The sequence below is a fragment of the Colias eurytheme genome, chromosome 4 (genome assembly GCF_061535395.1).
Source record: "Colias eurytheme isolate Ceu_HAF_F1 chromosome 4, ilColEury1 Martin Lab GWU primary, whole genome shotgun sequence".
Taxonomy (NCBI): Eukaryota; Metazoa; Arthropoda; class Insecta; order Lepidoptera; family Pieridae; genus Colias; species Colias eurytheme.
In genome coordinates, this window is record NC_142983.1 from 10948566 (window position 1) to 10974492 (window position 25927).

Genomic DNA, 25927 nt, shown 5'->3' on the forward strand with positions numbered 1-25927 from the left:
TAAATTGCACAAAGATCACGCACAGAATCACTTAATAGGTTAGCGCAAAACTCGAGAACAGCTGAACCGATTTCGTTAATTCTTTTTTTTATAATATTCTTTGAAGTACAAGAATGGTTTTTATCACAGATCACAGAAACTAAAGGGTTTTTATGGAGCGAAAACATAAGTACATGTTCGCCATGGACGAGGCCCGGGTGGACCGCTAGTTTTAATAAAAAAACTACCCCTTTTATATCCAAGAATTTAACTCATTTTTATTGAATCGTAAAAAGCTTTAGATTTTGTCTATTGCTTTTAATTATATTACACTAGATTTCCGCCCGCGGCTTCGCCCGCGTTTTCAAAGGAAAACCCGCATAGTTCCCGTTCCCGTGGGATTTCCGGGATAAAACCTATCCTATGTGTTAATCCAAATTACCCTCTATATGTGTGCTAAATTTCATTGTAATCGGTTCAGTAGTTTTTACGTGAAAGAGTAACAAACATCCATACATCCATACATCCATACATCCTTACAAACTTTCGCCTTTATTTATTTATTTATTTATTTACTACAATAATACAATTCATTATAAATTAAATTAAACTGGCACAAACATAATCTCTTTAGAGATTTACCGCGCGCCAGCGCCGTCGACATAGAAAATAAAGATTCGATAATATAATATTGACAAACAAAAATACATATTAGTTATTACAAACATTCATTCACAAAACTAACAAAAACATCCCGCAACATCTAAGTACAATACATCTTTTATTTAATAATTATCATAAGAAATAACAAACGTGGGTAGAAACAAAAAATAATAATCTACATCTTATCTTAACTGCGGTCTGCACTCTGCACCCACAGGGTGTTGATTTTCGCTTACAGAATTAATTAATTGATAAATTGATTTACATTTTTTGATTTGCCTTTTTAATAGTATTAAGATTCTGCTTGTAGGTTTTTATTTTTGTGATTTCAATGCGAAAGGTCGTATGTAATTTTAAATGTCTGAAGTATTTAGATTTTATGTACATATTTAAAGGGAACAAAAAAAAAACGAATTCAAAGAATTGATTTCTAAATATCATGATTGGAAGCAATTTTCAAAATTCAAATAAGAGCTTTTAAATAAAAATCGTTGAGATATCAAATATTACGTTTCATAGTTACGTAGAGTTGTTATTTTATGAGAAAAGGCTTACCTTACCTTTGCTTTACCTTTTCCGATAATTTGAAAAAGATTTATATATATATTTATATTTTTATTTATATTTATATTTATATTTTATTTATTAGTTACGTATGCTAATAAACGTGAATACTTATATTTTAAGCGTTTCAAAAATATGATGAAGCACAAATTATCTGGCATATTATAATAATATGTTCAAAATCAAAGATTGCATAAGATCTTTAAAGAAATTCTAAATTCTGGTCACACCAGTTATCAAAAATTTGATAACCAATAAATACATTAGTTATAATATAAATTAGCCTTTTTAGGGTTCCGAACCATAAAATGAAAAAAAAAACCCTTGATTACTTTGTTTTCCGTCTGTCTGTCAGTTGAGACCCTTTTTCTTAGGAAAGCAGGGAGCTGAAATTTATTTTGAGAACTCAGGTCTATAAATTGTCCCATAATGTTCTGAAAATATCAAACTTAATTTACAAAGTCAACGCAATCAAATTTGTATGTAGGTATGCTATGCTGAAAATTTTGGCATGAAGCACATGTAAAGAAAAATTGTGAAAAGCAAAAATTTTATGTTAAATCGTATCATATAAACAGAACTCTGGGTGCGCGTAACGACTCGCACTTGGCCGGTTTTTGAATGTCTAATAATCAAGATAAGATTTTGCACTATTAAATATTGCATTTAAATATTTCAAGAATCAGGAATGTCAGACAAATAAGGAAATTATTTGAGAAATATAAGAAATAATGTTAACATTTGTAACATAAAACTACCCTGATAAGTATCGTCTATGAATAATATAAAAAAGAAGTTAGCACGCGATACTTACATTAATATTCAAAGATTTTATCCTGTATTCACTAATGTTAATATTTTCTAAATATAAATTTGGTGTGTAATTTAAGCTACTGTCTATCAAAAAATCTAGACTTAATGTGTGACCTTTAGAAATTATCATAATTATTAATTCTTATTCAAAAAAGGCACGCTTTTCTAACGAGCAGAATGTGTGAGATTCTTTACAACTAGTCCCTGTTGCTATAAATAAAAAAGTAAATGTAAATGTGGACATTACTTAGTACTTTAATTTTCAATCACGACAAATAAAATACTAATTGAATGAATGAATGAATTTGCCAGTCATTTCAATTCACGGCGTAAACTGTCTGGAAATAAGAAGTTATCAACAAACATTAATTCTCAAAACGAAAGAAATTTAATTCGCCATGTTTAGAAGCATCTATTACTATCTAGATTCTAGTGTCTAATTACAATTATTTTATACAATATTTAGTCAATATTTGGGTCTATAGACTATAATTCAGATAAGATCAAGACCTACTTCGATAATAACTCAGAAACAAACTTCACTATAATATAAAACTGAATATTTGCTAGACATCTAATTACGCATAAAGCATTTCAAGACAAAATGTATCTTAGCTGTGAAACAATAGAGTTGAAAATAGAGGCTTTATTTTTCGGCATATCCATTCAGCTGAGGCTATTATTATTTAAAGCATGAAAAAGTGTTACTATCTTTGATAATATCTGTAAAACGATACCGTTACTAATGTTTAACTCATTAGCCTTATGCAGAATGTAGCATATTCAACCGACTTCAAAAAAAGGAGAAGGTTTTAAATTCTCCTGTATTTTTTGGGTTTGTTACCCCAGAAATTTCAACTTGGTCATTGGTGAACCGATTTTGGTGATTCTTTTCTTGGTAATTTGAAATTTCAGAGTTTGTGTCTTCCGGTGCGTCCATCTTAAATCTTAAGAGGTCTGACTATTTAAATGTGGTTTAAGTTTTTGTTAAAAAAGAATTGTGTAGCAATTAGTTTGAAACACAATCAGACTAAAAGTAAGTATAATTTTTTAAGAATTTCAATAAATTCTTTATTTACTTAGAAACTTTATCAACAGCTAGAAAAGATATCTTATTTAAAAGACAAATGAAAAATATCGTAAGAACATCTTGAAGCCAATAAATCTATACTAAAACACTTTATATTCTTAATAAATTGTATTCAACTGACAATGTGATGAAATAATACAAAAAGTTGTACAGCTTTTAAGTTTTGTCTAATATACAAATATTTTAATATGTTTTAGGGATCAATTGGAAAATATACTAACGGATATGCATGCATATTGCATAGGTAATAATGACGTGAAAAAAAAAGGTAGACGATTTACTATTTATTAATTACTACCTAAGTACCTGTATGCTTTGTAGGTCTGGTGCAGTAATAATCAAACAATTAAAATGATCTAATAAAAAAAACATTCCATTATCTATTTATCTATCTACTTTGAGGCAACATTTTTAATGAAAAAGCAAAAGTTAACATCATGCACTTTTATTCGATTAGCGTTTATCGGTTGGTCATGTTACTCATGTTTTAATTGAGATTATTTTTCCGACCCAAATATCGACCAATAGAATTGCACCATTCGACGTCACGTGGTACAACCTACATGGTATTATACTGATAATTTTTTGAAAATTTTCTCTGGTCGTTGACGTCAAACTGACAGGTTGAATTCAATTGTGAAATTATTGGCCGACATTTGGGACGGAAAAATAATCCCCCGAATACCACACGAGCTTCAAAATTATCTGGCATTTCCCTCAAGGTTCCCTGCAAACAAATAAAGTCGTCAAGTTTTTCAGTAAAAATCACTCGCGCTTCGCGCTCGTGATTTTTTAACCTTGACTAAAAACTTGACTCCTTCATTTGTTTGCAACGAACCTATCGGAAAATACCCGATAATTTTGAAGCTCTTGTGGTATTATAAGTGAATATTTGGAATTAATTGTCAAATAATCAACGGAACCCACGAAAGGCAAAATTTATTTTTTATGACACAGACTTGTCATGAATTACATTATTTTTTGTATTGCATAATTACATATTTGTGTGAAACATGAGTGGGTATTTATTAGACGGACAATTAATCTCACGATGAATTCTTATCATTTAATAATATTTATTCAATAAAATATTTTTTGTGTTTCATGTTTGACTGACATTTTGGGATGCAAAAACTAATGCGATTTTATACTAATTGTAGGTATCCACGTATAGAATAGAAAAAAAGTATAGATAGATAAAGCTGTTGGGGATAACTTGTGATTAAAGTCCATATTTAAATGTGTTTTTATCATAACTTTTTTTTAATAAAAACATTCTTTATTTATCTTCATGTTCTGTACATCTGTTACATCAAAGCGTTACTGACAGACAGACAGACGGATAGATTTTTTGAGTTAAGATCGTGTTAAGATTTGAATTTGCATCTTCCTTTTGGCCAGGCAAAAACAACTACTTTACGACTAAAAAACCTTTCTAAAAAAGTCTTTTTAAAAAGGTTTTTTAGTCGTAAAGTAGTTGTTTTTGCAAAAAAAAGTTTTTCTAAAAAAGTCTTTTTAAAAAGGTTTTTTAGTCGTAAAGTAGTTGTTTTTGCCTGGCCAAAAGGAAGATGCAAATTCAAATCTTAACACGATCTTAACTCAAAAAATCTATCCGTCTGTCTGTCTGTCAGTAACGCTTTGATGTAACAGATGTACAGAACATGAAGATAAATAAAGAATGTTTTTATTAAAAAAAAGTTATGATAAAAACACATTTAAATATGGACTTTAATCACAAGTTATCCCCAACAGCTTTATCTATCTATACTTTTTTTCTATTCTATACGTGGATAATTGCTAAAAATAAGAAACGATTTTTGCAAAATTAGACAACAGTATAAAAAATTCAAGAACATAGCTTAAAATACCAACATTAAACGATGGTGCTCTACCTCTCTATAATCTGCTCTCTATAATAACAAAAAGATGGGCTGATTTATGACTCATTAGATAGATAATATAACACATAATATATATACTTACATATAAATAAAATACAATGAAAAATCACAATGATAAACTGTAATGTAAATAAAATACAAAGTGACCACATGCTGCTTTCAAAGCAAGTCGACAGCGATTTTTCTAAATCGTTATTATTTCAGTAGCATCGAATCTTGTTAGGAATTTATATAACCACAATCAAGATGAACTAAAACATCAGTGCCTAAAAAAATAAACTAATTCCAAGTCACTCATAGTAACTTTTTTTCTCTTACGCATATTTATAAATTCATCCGCCCAAAGTCAATAACAAATATTAACTTTGGGCAGAGAATTTATTAACCAAACATTGACAACCTAAGTTGACAACATAGTAGGTAGGTACCACAAGATGTACATGGTATTACCAGAAAACAATTTAAACACAGTCTTACTTTAAATCAGGGATCTGTCACTTTAGTTTTCTATGTGAAATACGACAAAACCAGATTAAAGAAAACCTGCGCTTAAAGTTAAACCTGTCTTAAGTTTTTTTGTGGTAAAACAGTTAAAGTTTATTCTCTATTTTGTGCAAATACTCAAAAAGCAAGCAGAAACTCACAGACGAGAAAACAGACTCAAATATCGAGTTCCAAGATAATGCGGCAGCGAGCGCGGCGGCTGCACACAGCGCGGCCAACGCGACGCCCACCCGCCGGCACTGCGGGGCGCGCCCGCGCATCGCGGCAACGCACACCTTCGCTCCTGTTAACAAGAGTAGAATAAACTTTAATTATAAGTTACTAGCTTTTAGAGGAAAACCCCGCTTTAAAAGAAATACCCGAATAGTTCCCTTTCCCGTGGGATTTCCAGAATAAAACATATCCTATGTGATAATCCTCATATGTGCCGCAGAACGGACAACCGCTGGGGCACACATGTACTAAGGTGGAGACCGCGGCTCGGCAAACGTAGCGTAGGACGCCCTGCTACATGGTGGAGTGACGACATCCGCAGGGTTGCTGGGCAAAACTGGCGACAACGAGCGAATGACCGGGCTCAATGGCGTGCCATGACTGAGGCCTATGTCCAGCAGTGGACAAACATGGGCTGTTAATGATGATGATGATGATGATGTGATAATCCAAGTTACGCTCTATATCTATAGGGTCAACCGGGGCAAATGCAACTATGGGGCTATGGCAACTAGTTATCATAACTAATTTATTAGAGTTGTTGTAATATATCGCCACCTATGATTCAATAACTCAACGACTAATAAATCTTACAAGTAATAGATGGTGCCACTACGATGAAAACTATTTGATTGATAGGCCATTTTGTCAAACCGCTATTTTGAAGTTGGTGTGCGTAAAAACAGGTGTCGAGTTTTACAGACAATAAAATTGTTTAGGAGTGATTTTTTGCAGGTGTTTTTGATTGGACACGATTATCACAAGCCGTTAAGCATATTTCATTTATATTTTTAATGCGTTAGTTTACTCTATTTTGTGTTATTGATGCAGTTACAATTGCCTCATGAAAATTTCACTGTGGGGTTATTGCAACTGTGAGGTTAGTTACAATAGCCCCTTATATTTTTGTATGAAACTAAAAACACTAGTGATGTGACAGTGTCGATATTTTTATTATGTATCCTTCTTGGTAGTCAAAATATACTTTCTTTATGATTAATTAAAGAAGAACCATCGATTATTTCTTCGATATTATACCCAGAGACGGGTTCATAAGTAAAATTAAAATTAGATAAAGCGTGGTTAAAGACTATAAGTAACTAAAAACGATAGGTAGGATAGTTCTGTGATTGTTCAAGTAATTTTTAGTTAACGGTTGATTAACTAATAAACGTATTTTGTTTGGTTTACGTTTTTAACAATATTTAACACAAAGAATATTATTTGTTCTGACCAAAAACTAAAATTGACTTAGTAGGTAGTACACTCTAATTTTTTTTTGTTGCGATTTAAAGTGGTAAATCAAAGTAGGTACATGAGATTTTCCTCTAAATAATGCGGCGCCATCTACGATCGCAACGTTATTGTATAGATAACGTTATTGTATATATATATATATATATATATATATATATATATATAGAATAATAAAAATATATCGATGAATAAGTTTTTTGCATTCCCCACACTAATTCTCTAACAAATAGTTGCATTTGCCCCACATTTAGAAAAATAAGATTTTTCCTGAAAACTCGTCCTTGCTACACGGTAATCCAGTTCAAAATCCTATGAATAACATGAAATCTCATAAATATATTCTATATTCGTTGTTTTATATGAAATAGAAGAAGAGCTATGGCAGTTAGTTGCATTTACCCCCGACTAGGGGTTAATGTAACTTTTTCTACCAATTTTAGGAAATATTCTCACTACCAGTTATTTATAAGACTACTGTATTGCTTGATTGGTTTAAAATAATCTTGAATAAATACAAAAAACAATAAATGGGTCAAATAAATGACCAAATATAAAAGGAGATAACTGCAACCGATCAAACTTGAAACTTGTTATTTTTTAGTTGCATTTGCCCCGGTTGACCCTACTAATATTATAAAGAGGAAAGGTTTGTATGTATGTATGTATGTATGTATGTATGTATGGTTTTCACGCATAAACTACTGGACCGATTTTGATGAAATTTGGCACAGACAATCTTTAGACCCTAAGAAAGAACATAGGCTACCTTTTATTGCGAAATATGTACCACGGGCGAAGCCGGGGCGGACCGCTAGTGTTTGATAAATTTCGCGGTTTCACCCGCGAGGCTCCTGTCCTGTTGGTCTTAGCGTGATGATAATATAATAAATAGCCTATAGCCTTCCTCGATCAATGGGCTATCTAACACCGAAAGAATTTTTTAAATCGGACCAGTAGTTCCCGAGATTAGCGCGTTCAAACAAACAAACTCAGCTTTATAATATTAGTACTTATAGATTAGTGTTTTAAATCTAGACTCATTAATTAGTTTAACAACCTGTAATTAGGATGATGACATAGAGCGAATTCACATTAATACAGATAAGATTTTATACGTAGATTACAGATATATTTTATTTTGTTTAATTAATTTTTTTAGAAATAGAATATTTTCCCGGTTTAGTAGTAGTAGTAGCCTATAAATTATGCGTTTTATTAATAAAATTTTAAGTATTTTTAATAAAATAAAATACTAATTTTAAATGAAATGCATTATATATTATATATTATTTATTTATGGATTCACATTATGTAATACGATAAGGTGCAAAAATTGTGATAATTATTATCTAACATGAATATTATATTTTTATATTACCCATAAAAGGTGTAACATTTGTAAACTTATTATAATAAGTATATCTTCTTATATATAAAATTCTCGTGTCACAATGTTAGTCTGCATACTCCTCCGAAACGGGTGGACCGATTCTCATGAAATTTTCTGTGCATATCGGGTAAGTCTGAGAATCGGCCAACATCTATTTTTCATATGTACCACGGGCGAAGCCGGGGCGGACCGCTAGTAATTTTATAATAGACACATGCAAATTTTCTAAAAAAACCTTCTACAGGATATTTATTATTTCTTATGACACAATAACATCTTTATTTGTGTTAAAAAAAAAGTATAGTGTCCTCATTCAGTTGCATAAAAAACACAGAACATTTTTTTATTACCGCCATCTTTTTTACTGAATCTCTGTATAAACGGTAATTTTATCTTTACATTTTTTGTAACTACGTATGTTTCAATGTGAATAAAAAATGTCTGCACTGAATAACGGTGTTAATAATTAATAACTAAGTCGTCAATTGTTCGTGCTGTTTTTTATTCATTTCTACATGAGGCTTGTCTGTGAGGTCCGTTATAATAGACCTATTCTCTTCTTGTTTCTTTTTATTAAGCATTCGTGGCAATACGACAATGTTATTGAGTTTATCTTATTTAAAGTGTATATTTTTGAATGAATGAATGAATGATTTAAGTTTTGTTGATGTTTTAAGCTCTATTTTTAGGGTTCCGTAGACCGACAAGGAATCCCTATAAGATCGTTCAGTCCGTCCGTCCTGTCACATCCCAATATCTTCTACGTTTATGGATCGATTTGCATCATACTTGGTTCAAGGATACTTTAGATATGGATCTCAATTTTAAAAATACAAAAAATGAAAATTACCCCTTTTTAAGGGTACCTCCCCATACATGTAAAGGGGGGCTGAATAATTTTTTTTGAGCGCAACCCCTTGTTTGGGGTATCGTTGAAAAGGTGTATGTAAATGAGGCAGAATTTCGATACAACACTTTTTTATCAGCTTTACCATTTGCGAGATATAGCCCGCCAAACTCGTTAACACGGTGCCCCCCCTCCTGTAATATCTAAAGTCTTGGGCCTATAAACTTCAAATCACTCATGTAAATAAAGTGGCGCGGAAACTCGTAATTAAAATTGTTTTGGGTATCTTCTGGTGAATACTTTTGAAATTATAAATAAAATAAAAATAGCCATTGATGATGCTGACGCAAAAAATACAAAACAGCGCAGACAAAACATGACTACGGAACCCTACTTTATGCGTAGGCCGACACGCACTTGGCCGGTTTCATTATTAATTAAAACGTTATCTAAGATCGCATATATAAATTGTAATCTATATATTTTTGAATATATTAAATTGTAAAACGTAACATACATACGCTTAATAGTAATCACCGAAACATACACAATTACCAGATAGCGTAAAAATTTGCATAATAAATAACTCCTTTTTTATAGTAAAAAATTGATAAAATAAATGTACCTTTATGTACATAATCACGAAAAAAATCGTATAAATAATGTTAAGCACTAAATAATGTGACTTAAACAAATTGTTTAATCGTAATTAAATGCCTATATCGCGTGGGAAAGTGTTGAACAGGTTTGAGCCGGTTCATGTAGTCTAAGAGCTAAATAACTTTTAATTATACAAACTAAAATTATGAACGGTGAAGGAAAACATCGTGAGGAAACCGACATGTCGAAGAATCAATAGTTCGATGACATGTGACATCCGCCAACCCGCACTTGGCCAGTGCAGCGTGGTGGATTGTGGCTTGTACCCTCATGGGAGTTCCGTGTCCCAGCAGTGGGAACATAGTGGGCCGAATATGAAGATGATGATGCAACTAATATTATAAATTTGATGAGACCTGCTTCTTAACGTGCGAAATTATTAAAAAAAATCATGTATCTACATTTGTTAAAAAAATGTAGAGATACGCTATTAAAAAAAAATCATTATGAAATTGAATGTGGTTTAAAATATAATTGCATTTATTATTTTAATATTTTACAATAAAAAACGCATAAAAGCATTTTACCGGAAATTAATTGTACAGAAAGAAGTGGAAGACTAACAGGTGACAATAAAAAAAAATTAAAACGAGTTGTGTAACCTTAAAATATATTCAGTTCTTATACTAAAATTGTTTTTTAAAATGCAATAATTTATATGACTCTTCAGGCTTCATTTTTATCACAGACTGGTATTGCACCATGTTTATGCAATGTTTTATCTAAATAAAATAGGTATTTTTAAATTTATTTTCCGAAGATTTTTTTGTCATTGAATATGATGTCGTATCTACAAAGATATCGGGGACATTGCGGCATTTTTTTTCATGAGGCGGTAATGTTTTTTTATAGTCAAAGTAGGTATCTATTTCTAATCTGTCCGTTTATTGGTTTATTTTTGCACTGCTCTTTTCTGTATAAGTAGATATTTTAAAAAACTCTACATTGATTTATTAGAATATTTTTTGCTATTTTTCCAGTAAATATTGACTGCAGTTACGGTTTAATCTGCACCATTAAATTTAAATGTTATGAAAAGTACATTTTAATATTAATATTATTAAGCTGAAGAGTTTGTTTGTTTGAACGCGATAATCCCAGGAACTAACTACTGGTCCGATTTGAAAAATTGTTTCGGTGTTAGATAGCCCATTTATCGAGGACAGCGAGGTTATAGACTGTATATGATCACGCTAAGACCAAGAGGAGCGGAGCACTGCGGGTAAAACCACGGGGCATAAGATGACCAAACTCCAAAGTCGTTGGATCGAGTCCCGGTAAAATTACAATAATATTTAAAATAATCTTTATCTTGCACAAATTAAATAAATAAATAAATTATTTTATTTATTTAGATAAAAACAAGAAATACGTATAATATGCCCATATCACAAAATATATTACACATAATAGAACATAAATTTTCTATAGTTATAATATTCAACATTAATGCATTAATTTAAAAATAGACTATAAATATTGCGACATCATTGTGCAATAGGACATGTTGATTAGTATAATAAATCATAGTATACCTATATAGGTATATATGGTTCTAATCATCATACACAGCTAATGGTGTTTCAGTTTAAGTGGAAATCGCTAAATAAATGTTTAATTTATTTTTAAAGACAACAAAAGACGAAGAGATTATTTCTCAAGATAATTATAATGATAAATCAATTACTCAAAAATCTTATGTGTTAAAATTAACATCGATTTTACAACAATGATCTTTCAGTGTTGTAAATACTAAAACCTTCCTCTTGAATCACTCTATCTATTAAAAAAAAGCATCAAAATCCGTTGGGTAGTTTTAAAGATTTAAGCATACAAACTTCTACAGGGACATAGGGACAGAGAAAGCTACTTTGTTTTATACTATGTAGTGATATTTACGTGAAAAAACCGGCCAAGTGCGAGTCGGGCTCGCGCACAAAGGGTTCCGTAGCAGCAAATATAATAAATTACAGTTAAATCAACCTATCTCAAAAACTATAAGAGATACTTTGATCAAACCAAAAATCGTTGAAAGAGTTAATTAGCATGCATCACCTCTATTTTTTTTAGAATTTTATACCCCGTAGTTATAAAAATAGAGGGGGGGGGACATACTTTTTACGACTTTGAGAGCTGATATCTCAAAAACCGTTCACTTTAAGAAAAATGTTTTTTAGAAAACTTTATATCATTTTAAAAGACCTTTCCATTGATACCCCACACGGGTATGTACATCGAAAAAAAAAATTTCATCCCTCAGTTACATGTATGGGGGGCCCCACCCCCAATTCTTTTTTTTACTATTTAGTGTCATATTTTTGTAGCGGTTCATACAACACATATTCCCATCAAATTTCATCACTGTAGTACTTATAGTTTCCGAGTAAATCGGCTGTGACAGACGGACAGACGGACAGACGGACAGACGGACATGACGAAACTATAAGGGTTCCGTTTTTGCCATTTTGGCTACGGAACCCTAAAAAAGTGAAGTCCCGTGTCCCCTAGTGGGGTAAGGGGCAGATGCATTATGCATACATCTGTTTCACTGATCCATTTCCATCAGGGACAAGTAGGTGATCAGCCTTCTGTGTCCTGCCAGACCGAGACATTTTTTTTCTTCGTCTCCAACGGGAATCGAACCCAGGACCCCTCGGTTCTACGCTCACGCGTCAACCACTGTACCAAGGAGCCGTCAACGTATTTACGTGAAACAGGGGCGAAAATGTTTAAAATTAATATGAATTTAACAAAAGTATTCAATAAGTGATACAGCTATCACTTATTGAATACTTTTGCTATATCTGCTGCTATAATCTTTGAACAATTAATCTTATATAAAGCATAATATATCAATGACTATACTTACTATGAGATAAAAGTTAATTATTACACGATATATAAATGTACATAAAAAACAAGTATTCTATTGTTTTATATTACGTAATTTTATCGGATTAAAAGCTGTCCACACTCACTATCTTCTTCTTATATATAAAAATGAATAAAAATGAACAAAATGTGTTGGTAACTAAAAAGCGTATAACTCGAGAACGGCTGAACCGATTTCGATAATTCTTTTTTTATTATATTCCTTGAAGTACGAGGATGGTTTTTATGTAGAGAAAACGTAAATATGTACCACGGGCGAAGCTGGGGCGGACTGCTAGTAGTAAATAATAATTAATAGTGATAAACTTTAAAACTCTTTTTAATCTTTTAAAGTAAGAAATCTTAAGCATGACAATACCTATGCGATTTTACAGCCAGGCTGTAAAAATATCACATTTTGTTTTTTTGAATATTCGTGTTTTAAAAACAAAACTTTATATAAATTCAAGAATGCAGTTAAATTACTTTTTCAAGGTAAAATTTCAGGCATTTAAAAAACCAGCATAAATTAATAAAAACCTATTTATATCTTTAAGTAGGTAATTAATACAAAATGAAATTAATCCAAAAATTGCGGTAATCATAATTAAATGAAATACCTTTCACTCCTGACATATAAATAAAGAATATAAATATATATTAACAATATTGGCAAATGGTAAGTACAAGGAAACAGGATAAAAACGAGCATATTTTTAATGTCAATTAATTTAAATTTTATTATCTGTGGCATTGTCCGCAACGAAAGGGAGTACATACATATTATAGTTTTCATAATTTATCTAAGTAACAAGAAAAGCAGCGTGCAGATATTATATTATTATTACTAGCTGTGAGCCCGGGATCTAATCATCACATAGGTACATATCCAATGGTTAAAGAATTTTTGAATTCGGTCCGCTAGTTCATGAGATTAGTGCATTAAAAAACAAACAGACAGAATTATATTATATGTAGTACGATAACGTTAAACATAGTATTTAAACCTACAAAGTATTAGTTCCATATCCAGACAAGTCAAGGCATTTTACAAATTACATCGTTTGACTTATTTATTATGCTAAATGCTATATATAGACAAGTTAATTCAGATCTCGTCAATAAAGTGATTGCGTGCGTGTAATTGCAAATTCCTTTAAAAATTATCTTTCAATTGCTTTTAAAAATAATTAGTTGCAATCGCTGCGTTCAGAATATGGGTAATCAAATGAAAATTTTGGTAATTTACCAAACTGGCTGAGTTTTGCCCTCAGACATTACTTTCCATGTGTGAGTAACTATTAGGGTTGTCAAATTTACTCTTTTTTATTTCAATTCATAATTTCAATAGCTAGGCGTAAAGCAGTGTCATTTTTTACATTTGAGAAACAGAGATACAAATCTAATCAATAATATCTTTGCCTATTAAATTTAATGAAAATGAGGTTTTTAACTTTTGATCAAACAAAAGAGACAAGTCTCATCTCTTAAACGTAATACAGTAGATAAAAATTAAAAATCAATACAATTAAGCTCACACAGCACACTGCTTTAATAAATCATGCAAATAATAAACAAATATTAATACACAAACGAGTTTCTTGACAAAAGAGAACATTAATCAAATCTATAAATAAATATTACTATCAATTTGTCGATACAATATTCACACTTAATATTGTTGACATAATGGATTAGTGGTGATCATTTAACATTATTTTTAAAATTAATTTTTATTTGTGCTCAAAAAAGCGAATAATTCAACTTGTTACGTTTATCAACGGTGTCATTAATTTAGAGAAAGAATCTTTGCCATTTGGATTTTGATTTGTGCCCGAAAAATAACAATGTTTTTTTTTTAATTCACTCCAAAAGGGTGATACAACAATGCTTATGTTCTACAAGAATAGAGGACAAAAATATTTGACATAATATAACTCACTACGTAAAAAAAAAAAACAATAAAAATATGAATTTGATATTTTTGGTTTTATGGCATTCAAATGCTTTATAAATATAAAAAAAATTTATTAACCATCCCCCCGGATTGGCGTGAAAGGATGCGGGTTCGAGTCCCGCCTCATGATCAATTTTTTTCTATTCTTTATAAATTTATATTAATAAAAAAATGTTATACTTCTATAAATCTACTTATAACCAAGTGTCAAGATTTATGTTTTTATCAGTACTTACGTTAAGAAAACTTGAGAATACTCAAGGGCAGTTGATATTGACACTTGCAATCCGAGTCGATTTGACCGCAATATAACTAGCATACAAGCTACCCACGCGGCGTTGCTTGTATACTTTTATACGTGTTAAAAACTAGTCTATTAATATTTAATTATTTAGTTCCTAAAACCGTTTTTTAATGCAAATTTAACAAATAACCGGTTCTGGATTCGCTTGTTTTATGAGATTAAAATATTCATTATCTAATCCAGAATATATCATATCTAAAAAATAAAATAGAATTAGCCGTTTTTTGTTTAACTGAACAGTCGTATAGATATAAACATTCGGCTTATAATAAAACACGGACTAACTAAAAGCCGGGTTTAAGTGTCTAAAACGTAAGTATTAAACCCAACGTCTATCTAAAAATCCTACTAATATTATAAATGCGAAAGTTTTTGAGAATGTGTATATGAGTGTTTGTAACTCTTTCACTTAAATACTACTGAACCGATTACAATGAAATTTAGCACACCTATAGAGTGTAAATTGGATGGATGGAAATTGGACACATAGGATAGGTTTTATCCCGGAAATCCCACGGGAACGGGAACTATGCGGGTTTCTCTTTGAAAACGCCGGCGAAGCCGCGGGCGGATAGCTAGTCTTATTATAAAACAAATAGTTTTAGAATTAAACCGTAGATAAGGACAATAGGTAAGGAGTAATTTAAACCTCTGTAAAGTTAAACCATGACTTTAAAATCTGGGTTTAAAACCGGTTTCTTTAAGTTTTTGTAATAAGACGGTTAGTATGATCTACAAGAAACAAGGAAGTCTATACCTTCAAGTATTGGTATTTCGAAAAAGGTAGTTTATTTTTGGATAGCATCAAAGTGTATTTTAAGATCGAATATTGCACCACATTATTTAATTATTATCCAGATACTACTGGTTCATTTCGTATAGGTACCGTATGGCACATACATTGTAAGTTGAATGCCTGCTACACAATGTTGAATTTTAACGAATTTAAACGCGATTTATTTCGCGTAAAACCAAACACTAGAAAATATACAACGTTTAAATATTTAATATTCATCTTAGTTGTAACTCAAAATCACCTCAATAATTGATTAACTTTGACTTTTAACTAAATTTGAAACTTAAAATGTTTTTAGTAGTGCTATCCGCGACGGGGGCTAGTGATCTGTACTACAGGTCTTTCAAAGACCTATTTCAGACACTATTCCTTCAAAACTGAAAATGCTACACGACTACATAATATTTAATTCCTTTGTAATAGTTTTAAGTTGTGAAGGCAAATAAATGAACTTTTTAATTATTTTTTATTTTTATTAAATATTTGTTTCTTTTGCAAGAAATGAAAGATTTGCCTTATACAAACATAACAAGTTAATTATAATTAGTTTAAAAGTGTTTCTATAGATAGGATAGAAATAACTTTAGGGGGATAAAAAATTTCCAAGTTCTCGAACCTCTTTTCAAATCATATAAATTGTATAATATTTTTCTGTATATTAATTGTAGAATAATATATAGAATATCTAAGAAATAATAATTTTGCACGCCTCATAAGCGAAGCGTTGAGGTGGGTACTACTGTCACTTCGCGCAAAACATCTGATTTTTCAAACTTAAAATGTCTTTATGTATCATACATTGCACTTGTAAGATAATACATACACACACATATTAAGAAAAAACTCTATTTTTAACGTTCATGATATTTTTGATGTCATTTTTGTTATTTAAACTAGTTAAAAAACAGTTTAAAAAAGTTCTGTTTTGGACGTCCGTGTGTCTGTATGTGCGGATCCTTTTTCTTGTTAACACGATAGCGACCGAAATACTTTACTAATCGAGTCTTTTTTTTTTCTCTTACGCTTGAGTATGCTCAGGAATAGAACCCTTTCATTTTTCAGGGTCTGATTCGATGTGGTTTAATTGTTATTAAATAAACAAAAATAATAATTAATAAATATTTATTAAAAAAAAATTATGAGGCGTGCACTTTTGGATTTTCCAAATTATTTCCAATTAAACACACTATAAGAGAAAATAATAATATAATCTATCGATTTTTAATTAATTTATATTTCATGTCACGGAAAATTCCTTACTTAAAAACCACAGATAACATTTTACATACAAGCTCAAAGTGCCTTACAGCATTAAAAAATAATAATGTTGCATAAATAAAATATTATTTTAATTTATTATTATTAATTAATGCAAATAAAATAATTTAGCAAGAGAGGGGCGATATTATTTCCAATTTAAATTAATAATTTTTAAATAAATGTGAAAAAGTAGTTAATAAGGAAAAAATAAAAAATACATTCAAAAACTAATGATTGTATGATTTATTTGGTCTGTAATAAAATTATAATATTTATTATGCAACAACGCAGCGTGATATTAAATAAATTCTGCCGATATCTTTATTAGACTGCATAATAAATATAATATATTATGCAGTTTTGTAAATTACTTTTAATATTTTTGTTTTTTTTTAATATTTTATTTTGTATCAAAATCAAATTAATCGATATCCTGTTCCTAACTCTAAATTGCTAAATAAACTGCTTAAAAGCTAAAAAGTTATTCCGGAGTGATTTAGTGAGTATTTTTTTGTCCAAAATTATAAGGCTGCATTTTTTGTCCAATAGTATCTTGCTGACATGACGGCACGCGTATCGTCAGCGCTGATGGCCGAGATAGTAATCCTACTAATATTATAAATGTGAAAGTTTGTGAGGATGGATGTGTATGTGTGTGTTTGTTACTCTTTCACGCAAATACTACTGAACCGATTACAATGAAATTTAGCACACATATAGAGGGTAACTTGGATGTGTGTGTTAATTACGTTTTCACGCAAATACTACTGAACCGATTACAATGAAATTTAGCACACATATAGAAGGTAACTTGGAAATTTCCGGGATAAAACCTAAAGATCCCGGAAATCCTACGGGAACGGGAACTATGCGGGTTTTTTTTGAAAACGCGGGCGAAGCCGCGGGCGGAACATAATATATGTAGCTTTTTTGAAAGACGCGTAGGCCGTCTATCAGCGCGCACGGTGGTCGACATATTATTATGTAAAAGATAGAATACTAACTACACCTAACCTACCTCAAAAGCTTTTTGTAGAAGTTTTTATCTTTTGAATGAGGCATATTTATTGCTTAACATACATTAATTGACTATTTAGAAGCAGTTTGATATTGTTCAAGGTTTATTTATTGCATAATTTACTCTATAAAAACCTCCTTTTACGGTATTTATAGTCACACAAACGAAATGAAACTATTTGTTACAGTCAAAATTCATAACCGGTCAAAACTAGATTTGACTGCAAAAATCCGTTCAAATGCGGTTTTGACTACTGAGCTTTTACTCCACCCGTTAAAATATAGTCTTAAATTCAAAAATTTAGAGTAAGGAAAGTTTTGGAGTGCTATAAAACAAGTAATTAAATTAGTCATAATTTTATACAATAATAGGATGAAATCAAATACATGAAAACCTGTGTAACTTGTTAAATTATGAAAAAAAAAAGACAGCCTATTAAAAATCATAGGAGAGCTTATATTTTTTACAGATTTGCATTTTTGATTATGAGAGATAGAAAACTGCTTATTTTAATTTCTACGTTACCTACTTTAAATAGGGTTGAAATTTCATTGAAGAAAAAAAAAGTAAAAAAAGCTAGGTTGTATTTTATTACCGCTTTTAGAACATTGAGATAGGCTAAATAGACCGGTTTTGATCGATCTAAACAAATAAATAATTTTAAAGAGGCATGTAAAAATCTATTAAATTAAATACTGCATTTGAAAGTAGGTTACTATTTGTTAAGTTTTAAACAACAGTAAAATAAATTTGACATCTATACTAATATTTTAAAGCTGAAGAGCTTGTTTGTTTGAACGCGCTAATCTCGGGAACTACTGCTCCGATTTTCGTCCATTATCGAGGAAGATAGCCCATTTATCTAGGTAATATTATATAAAGAAAAGCTGATTTCCTTTTCTTTATATTTAGGTAGCGCGAAACCGCAAGAAAAAGTAAATTATTCGAGTTATAATAGCTATTTACTAGATATCGATAGTAGATATTAAAAATGACCTTCCTTTATAAGTCATCTATTTTTTATATCACGCTAGGTTTTTATGAAAAATTGCAGGTATATAATTTGCAGGCAAAATATCGGCACTTAAGATTAAAATTAATAATAAGTGAGCTTAATCTAAAGATCTCAATCTAAAGAATGAAAATAAAATAACCTACTACGGTAGGTAAGTATGTATATGTCGTGGCCATATCGTAGATTTGCACATTTCATGAAATGATTGATCATTTCACGAAATGGTCGCATTTCATGTGTGTGTGTGAATGTTAGAGTGTATGTGTTTGTGTGAATGTGTAATAAAAGCGGCATTTAAGTTTGAAAACATAACCTTATTTACGCAGTCGGTAAATAATTGCGTAAAACGCGTGGATTTTATAATATCAATACGAATGAAACATTAAGAATCAGCTGTATTCTGATTAACCGAGTCAAAGGTTATAATGTACTATACTTGATTATATAATTATGAAAAGAAACGTTGGCCTAAATCGGTTACTTTGTTATTGAATTTTCGATTGTAGGAAAAAAAAATATTTTAGGTGAAAATAATACACTAGCTTTCCGCCCGCGCCTTCGCACTCTTCTTCTAAAACCTAATAAATTATATACAAAAACCTTTCTCTTGAATCACTTTTATCTATTTAAAAAAAAACCGCATCGAAATCCGTTGCGTAGTTTTAAAGATTTAAGCATACATAGGGACATAGGGACAGAGAAAGCGACTTTGTTTTATACTATGTAGTATGTATACTGTATGTGTATGTATAGTAAGTAATTACTGCCGCATTGCCTAGGAATAGCATAAATATAATACGTTAGTATTTATAACCACAGAAAATATAATACTTAGGTATATACTAGTGTGACTAAAGAAATACAGCTTATACCTTCGAGCATTATTCGGCTTTCTATAGGTAAATTAATTTTCATTATACATATACCTACAAGTAGGTACTCTGAGTGAATGTCCCCTTATCATCATGTATTCTTTTGAATTGAAAATATTTAGGTAAGTGGCCAATAAACTGTGACTTTTTCTTCTTTTCTTTAACTTTTGTTTTAAACGTCAATGTGTCAATGACCTTAGCGTAATTTCTCTTCAATGTTTTATAAAAAAAACGTATGAAAGAAAAATCTAGGTATTTATCTCAAGAGGTATCTGAATATGAAGACAATCTTTATATGTATATTCGAAAGAAAAATCAATGTTATTTTCTGAATTTTGGATAATTACAGATTTGAGATTAGTACCTACAACAAGAATGATTAACAATAATGTAGTATTTAATCATGTTTATTTCTTTAAAAATAAATCAAAATGACGCGACGTAAAACCACAGAAACAAGGTGAAACCACAGTTGACAGATATATACAGTATAATTATACTGTGGTGAAACGCCGGTAATTGTTATCAGTGTTATTTTAATTTGATAATTGATAAGCGAATTTTTAACCCATGCGTGTGTCAAAGATGAAACAAACCGCTATAGCACAGAATACATAATCAGTAGCTAAACGCTAGCTATAGTATGTATTTATCAATTAACTAGTTCCTCGCCCCGGCTCCTCCCGGCTATAAGTTTTCATCCTACTAATATTATAAATGCGAAAGTTTGTGAGGAGGTGTGTGTGTGTTTGTTACTCTTTCACGCAAATACTACTGAACCGATTACAATGAAATTTAGCACACATATAGAGGGTAACTTGTATTAACACATAGAATAGGTTTCATCCCGGAAATCCCACGGGAACGGGAACTATGCGGGTTTTTCTTTGAAAACGCGGGAGAAGTCGCGGGCGGAAAGCTAGTATATCATATTTTCCAAAAGTACCCTAATCCATCGAGCCTTGCTATTGTTGCTTGCTTTCTACTTGATATTTTCTCTATTTCAATTGCAAAAGCTTATTTTACTAAAACATTTTAGTTACCAATATTATTTAATGATCAACTAGTAAAAAACTGTATGAAATTCAAATGAAGGAAAATTTTTAGAACACTAAAATGAGAATTGATTTGATTTAGGTTTGAAAATTTCAAACCTAATAAATATTTAATATCACAGGAGAATATTTAAATAGAATTTATGTATGGCTTGACATGTTCTTTACATAAATGCTCAATTTTAACTTTGATTAAAAAGAAAATCAGGAACGGTACATCTTCGCGTGAATATTATCATTTTAATGGTTTTTAATGGGTAAAGACTTAGAGTTGGTTTAATGCTCTAAAGGGAAAGGAAAAGGAAACGAGGTATTAAGGGTCATTTTCAAAATATTTGTACATCACGAAATTGTCAGTAAACTGTTTCGTTAGGAAATGTCAGGAAGTTGTAAAAGTAAGGCTGTATTCAGAATAAGGTAATATTACATATAAAAAAGTAAGAAGTCACTAGTTAAAAAAAATATATATTTTTAGTTACAAAATAATCAAGAAACAATCAATTTTTATAATTCTCTGTTTGGTTTTCCTTTTATTTTCTTCTATCATTAGCTTCTTTCCATTTTTGTCTTCGAGCTACTTTTTCACTGTCATTAAGATCTGATATTTTTCTTTGTCTTTGTTTCACTTTCTCGAGGTGTTTTTTCCTTTTCTTTTCATATTTTTCAGGGTTTTGCTTTTTTTAGTTTTTCAATGTATTTTTTTGCCGTTCGGCACCGGTTAGCGGCATTCTGAAACTAAAAAAAGCTGTTGGATATATGTATTTTGAATAAAAATAAAAACAAAAGTAAGCATCACTCGTGTGGGTGGAAAAGCGATCAACACTAAATGCAATAAGGCAAGCGTTATCCCATCAGAAACCACTTGTAAAATTGGAGGCCAAGACTCACTGATCCGCTTTCACTATAAAAAAGTTATCAGATCCCAGGAAAAGTCAAGTCCCTAAGCCCGACTTTGCTAACCCTACATCATGGTTTAAAAAAGTATGGCCTGTAGTTACAAAAAAATAATCTTGAGAGATTTATTGTTTTTCTCCTTTATTTTTATTCGTTACATTAAATTAACACACATTTTAATATCTTATTTTCATACTTTACACATGAGACCACAGCTTTACCGTCTACAATTTACTGACGTCAGTAAATGTCAAGAAATTGTTCGTCAGTAACATGTAAAAAATAACCTAAGAAATACTTTTACACAAAACATAATCACCTTTACCATTAGATTGAAAGTGTAATCTATTACTCTAGTCATAATTTAAGTATATAGTCAACCGGGGAAAATGCAACTAAAAAATAACAAGTCTCAAGTTTGATCGGTTGCAGTTATCTCCTTTTATATTTGGTCATTTATTTGACCCATTTATTGTTTTTTGTATTTATTCAAGATTATTTTAAACCAATCAAGCAATACAGTAGTCTTATAAATAACTGGTAGTGAGAATATTTCCTAAAATTGGTAGAAAAAGTTACATTAACCCCTAGTCGGGGGTAAATGCAACTAACTGCCATAGCTCTTCTTCTATTTCATATAAAACAACGAATATAGAATATATTTATGAGATTTCATGTTATTCATAGGATTTTGAACTGGATTACCGTGTAGCAAGGACGAGTTTTCAGGAAAAATCTTATTTTTCTAAATGTGGGGCAAATGCAACTATTTGTTAGAAAATTAGTGTGGGGAATGCAAAAAACTTATTCATCGATATATTTTTATTATTCTATATATATATATATATATACAATAACGTTATCTATACAATAACGTTGCGATCGTAGATGGCGCCGCATTATTTAGAGGAAAATCTCATGTACCTACTTTGATTTACCACTTTAAATCGCAACAAAAAAAAAATTACAGTGTACTACCTACTAAATCAATTTTAGTTTTTGGTCAGAACAAATAATATTCTTTGTGTTAAATATTGTTAAAAACGTAAACCAAACAAAATACGTTTATTAGTTAATCAACCGTTAACTAAAAATTACTTGAACAATCACAGAACTATCCTACCTATCGTTTTTAGTTACTTATAGTCTTTAACCACGCTTTATCTAATTTTAATTTTACTTATGAACCCGTCTCTGGGTATAATATCGAAGAAATAATCGATGGTTCTTCTTTAATTAATCATAAAGAAAGTATATTTTGACTACCAAGAAGGATACATAATAAAAATATCGACACTGTCACATCACTAGTGTTTTCAGTTTCATACAAAAATATAAGGGGCTATTGTAACTAACCTCACAGTTGCAATAACCCCACAGTAAAATTTTCATGAGGCAATTGTAACTGCATCAATAACACAAAATAGAGTCAACTAACGCATTAAAAATATAAATGAAATATGCTTAACGGCTTGTGATAATCGTGTCCAATCAAAAACACCTGCAAAAAATCACTCCTAAACAATTTTTTTGTCTGTAAAACTCGACACCTGTTTTTACGCACACCAACTTCAAAATAGCGGTTTGACAAAATGGCCTATAAATCAAATAGTTTTCATCGTAGTGGCACCATCTATTACTTGTAAGATTTATTAGTCGTTGAGTTATTGAATCATAGGTGGCGATATATTACAACAACTCTAATAAATTAGTTATGATAACTAGTTGCCATAGCCCCATAGTTGCATTTGCCCCGGTTGACCCTATTACAATTGCGGTAGGTGAATTCTTCAAAATGTACTTACTTTTGTTGAAAATACGTCGTTAGGAAAATGTAACTAAATTTTTTGCACAGCACACTACAGGACTTCTTCCATGTCTGGACGACGAACAAAATGGCGGCGCGTTAATGTGACCTTACTTTTCGTGACATGACCAGTTTTGCCAATGATTAGAGTTAGATTCCTCTTCTTTGTGATACAAGAAGTTGGTTAATTATGTCAATAAATCAGTGTCACGAAATTGTAACGATTGATAGGGACATTTTATAATATGTCATTCTTCGTTTATTTAAGGTAATTTAAATAGTTTAATCTATCAGATATAACACTTCAAACATTGCTTTTTAATTATGATACAAAAAATAGGAAGTTTCATACAAAAATTCTGATAAAAATATTGGTTTTCATTGTCGTCCACATAGGGGACAATAAAAAAATGTATGGAGCTTTTTTTGTTACTTGATTTTCACATTAAATTTATGTAAGAATTTGAATCGCAATTCATTGCTTTTCATCAGAAATGATATGCAGTATGCTTAAGTTTAGTCTGTAAAACGTTAACAATGATTTATTTCAGTCGTAACCATATTTTTTTCGAAGATTTTTTAGGGGGACAAACATTTTGTCGTAATGTACAATTATTTTGAAAACGACCCTTAAGCATTCGGATAAACGGGTCATTTTGAAAATAATAATATTGTATATTACATATACACATATGTGTACATATGTGTACATATTATGAGTACATATGTGTACATATGTGTATATGTAACATAGTATACAGTTATTGATAAGTTTGTTTTTGTATTTTATATTGCTGTGAGATAACCGCATAATTAATATTGTAGATTACATGGCCACTGTTGTTATAGACTGATGACTGTAACTTTGAAGTTTTTTCTAAAGCTGAACTAAATAGCACCAATATTTTTGTGTTTTGGTTTTGCTCATTGAAGCAATGAACTTTAAATATTCGCTAGACTCTAGAGAAACAGAAAAAGCCACAGTTTCGACTTTTTAATTTTTTATGTGGAGTTTTATAGAGAGTGACTGAGTGAGGTCTGTAAGGTGTAAATCTAAAATTTTGACCTTTTGACCCCGGATAAGTGTCAAAGTACTCTTTTGTCACTTTATTTGTAATGGTAAACCGAATGTCCATACAAAAATTAGGCACTGACGGAAGTTTCCTTATTAGATCACTATTTTTATATCTATCGGATAGTTTGTTAATTTGAACACGGTAATCTCAAAAAGCACTTAACTCATTTAATAAATTCCAACAAAACAGGGCAGTCCCCTAGTAACTTTGACAATAAAGTACATTAAATCGATCAATAATCTATATTTCTATACTAATAATATAAAGCTGAAGACTGGTCAGATTTGAAAAATTCCTTCGGTGTTAGAGAGCCCATTTATCGAGGAAGGCTATGTATAGCCATATAACATCATCACGGTAAGAGCAATGCGGGTGAAACCGCGGAGCACAGCTAGTATGACATAATAATAGTGACCCCAGTCCTACATCGCATTAAACTTTATTCAACACATAAGTCTCAAATATTGAAGTGTAACGACCGGTTAGTCAATTAGGCTTATGGAAAGCTCCATTTAAGCACTAAGTCAAAACCTGTTTCCATACGCCGAAATTACGGTTACGGGACTGTCCAAAAACAAAAAAAGGTACAGTGCAGTATAAAACCTCTTTTTAAAGTCACTCAAATATAAAAGAGTTTATAAGAATACTAGAGGTCCGCCCCGGCTTCGCCCGTGGTACATATTTCTCAATAAAAGGTAGCCTATGTCCTTTCTCGGGTATCAAAATATCTCCATACCAAATTTCATGCAAATTGGTTCAGTAGTTTAGTCGTGATTGAGTAACAGACAGACAGACAGAGTTACTTTCGCATTTATAATATTAGTATGGATGGTGGAACGTTGAACTTTCTTTAATCACATATATACAGGGTGTCCCACTGTTGGTATACTCTAAGCTCTAAGGAGGATATAAGTTTTGCATACGCTGAGTACGTAAAAAACGTTCAAATAGATGAATTCTTACAACTCTATGTGTACACCCATAATAAGCAACCCGCCCAACTTTGCCACCAGCACGTCAGCTATCGTTTAAGATTATGTTTTCATAGACAAAATGTTCACATTAGAGAAGCGGTATGCCGGCCGCGGCTGCGCGAAGCTAGAGAAGAAAACATGAATTTT

General features: G+C 30.9%; 1 protein-coding gene across 1 annotated transcript in view; it reads right to left on the reverse strand.

The window, feature by feature from the left end:
* LOC149909209 (protein peste-like) overlaps positions 1-25927 on the reverse strand; it is a 93832-nt gene that overhangs the window by 25341 nt on the left and 42564 nt on the right. The window contains exon 2 of the mRNA XM_090101461.1: positions 5655-5797. Coding sequence (XP_089957587.1) covers positions 5655-5774 — 120 coding nt within the window. The 5' untranslated portion in view covers positions 5775-5797. The remainder of the gene's footprint in view (positions 1-5654; positions 5798-25927) is intronic.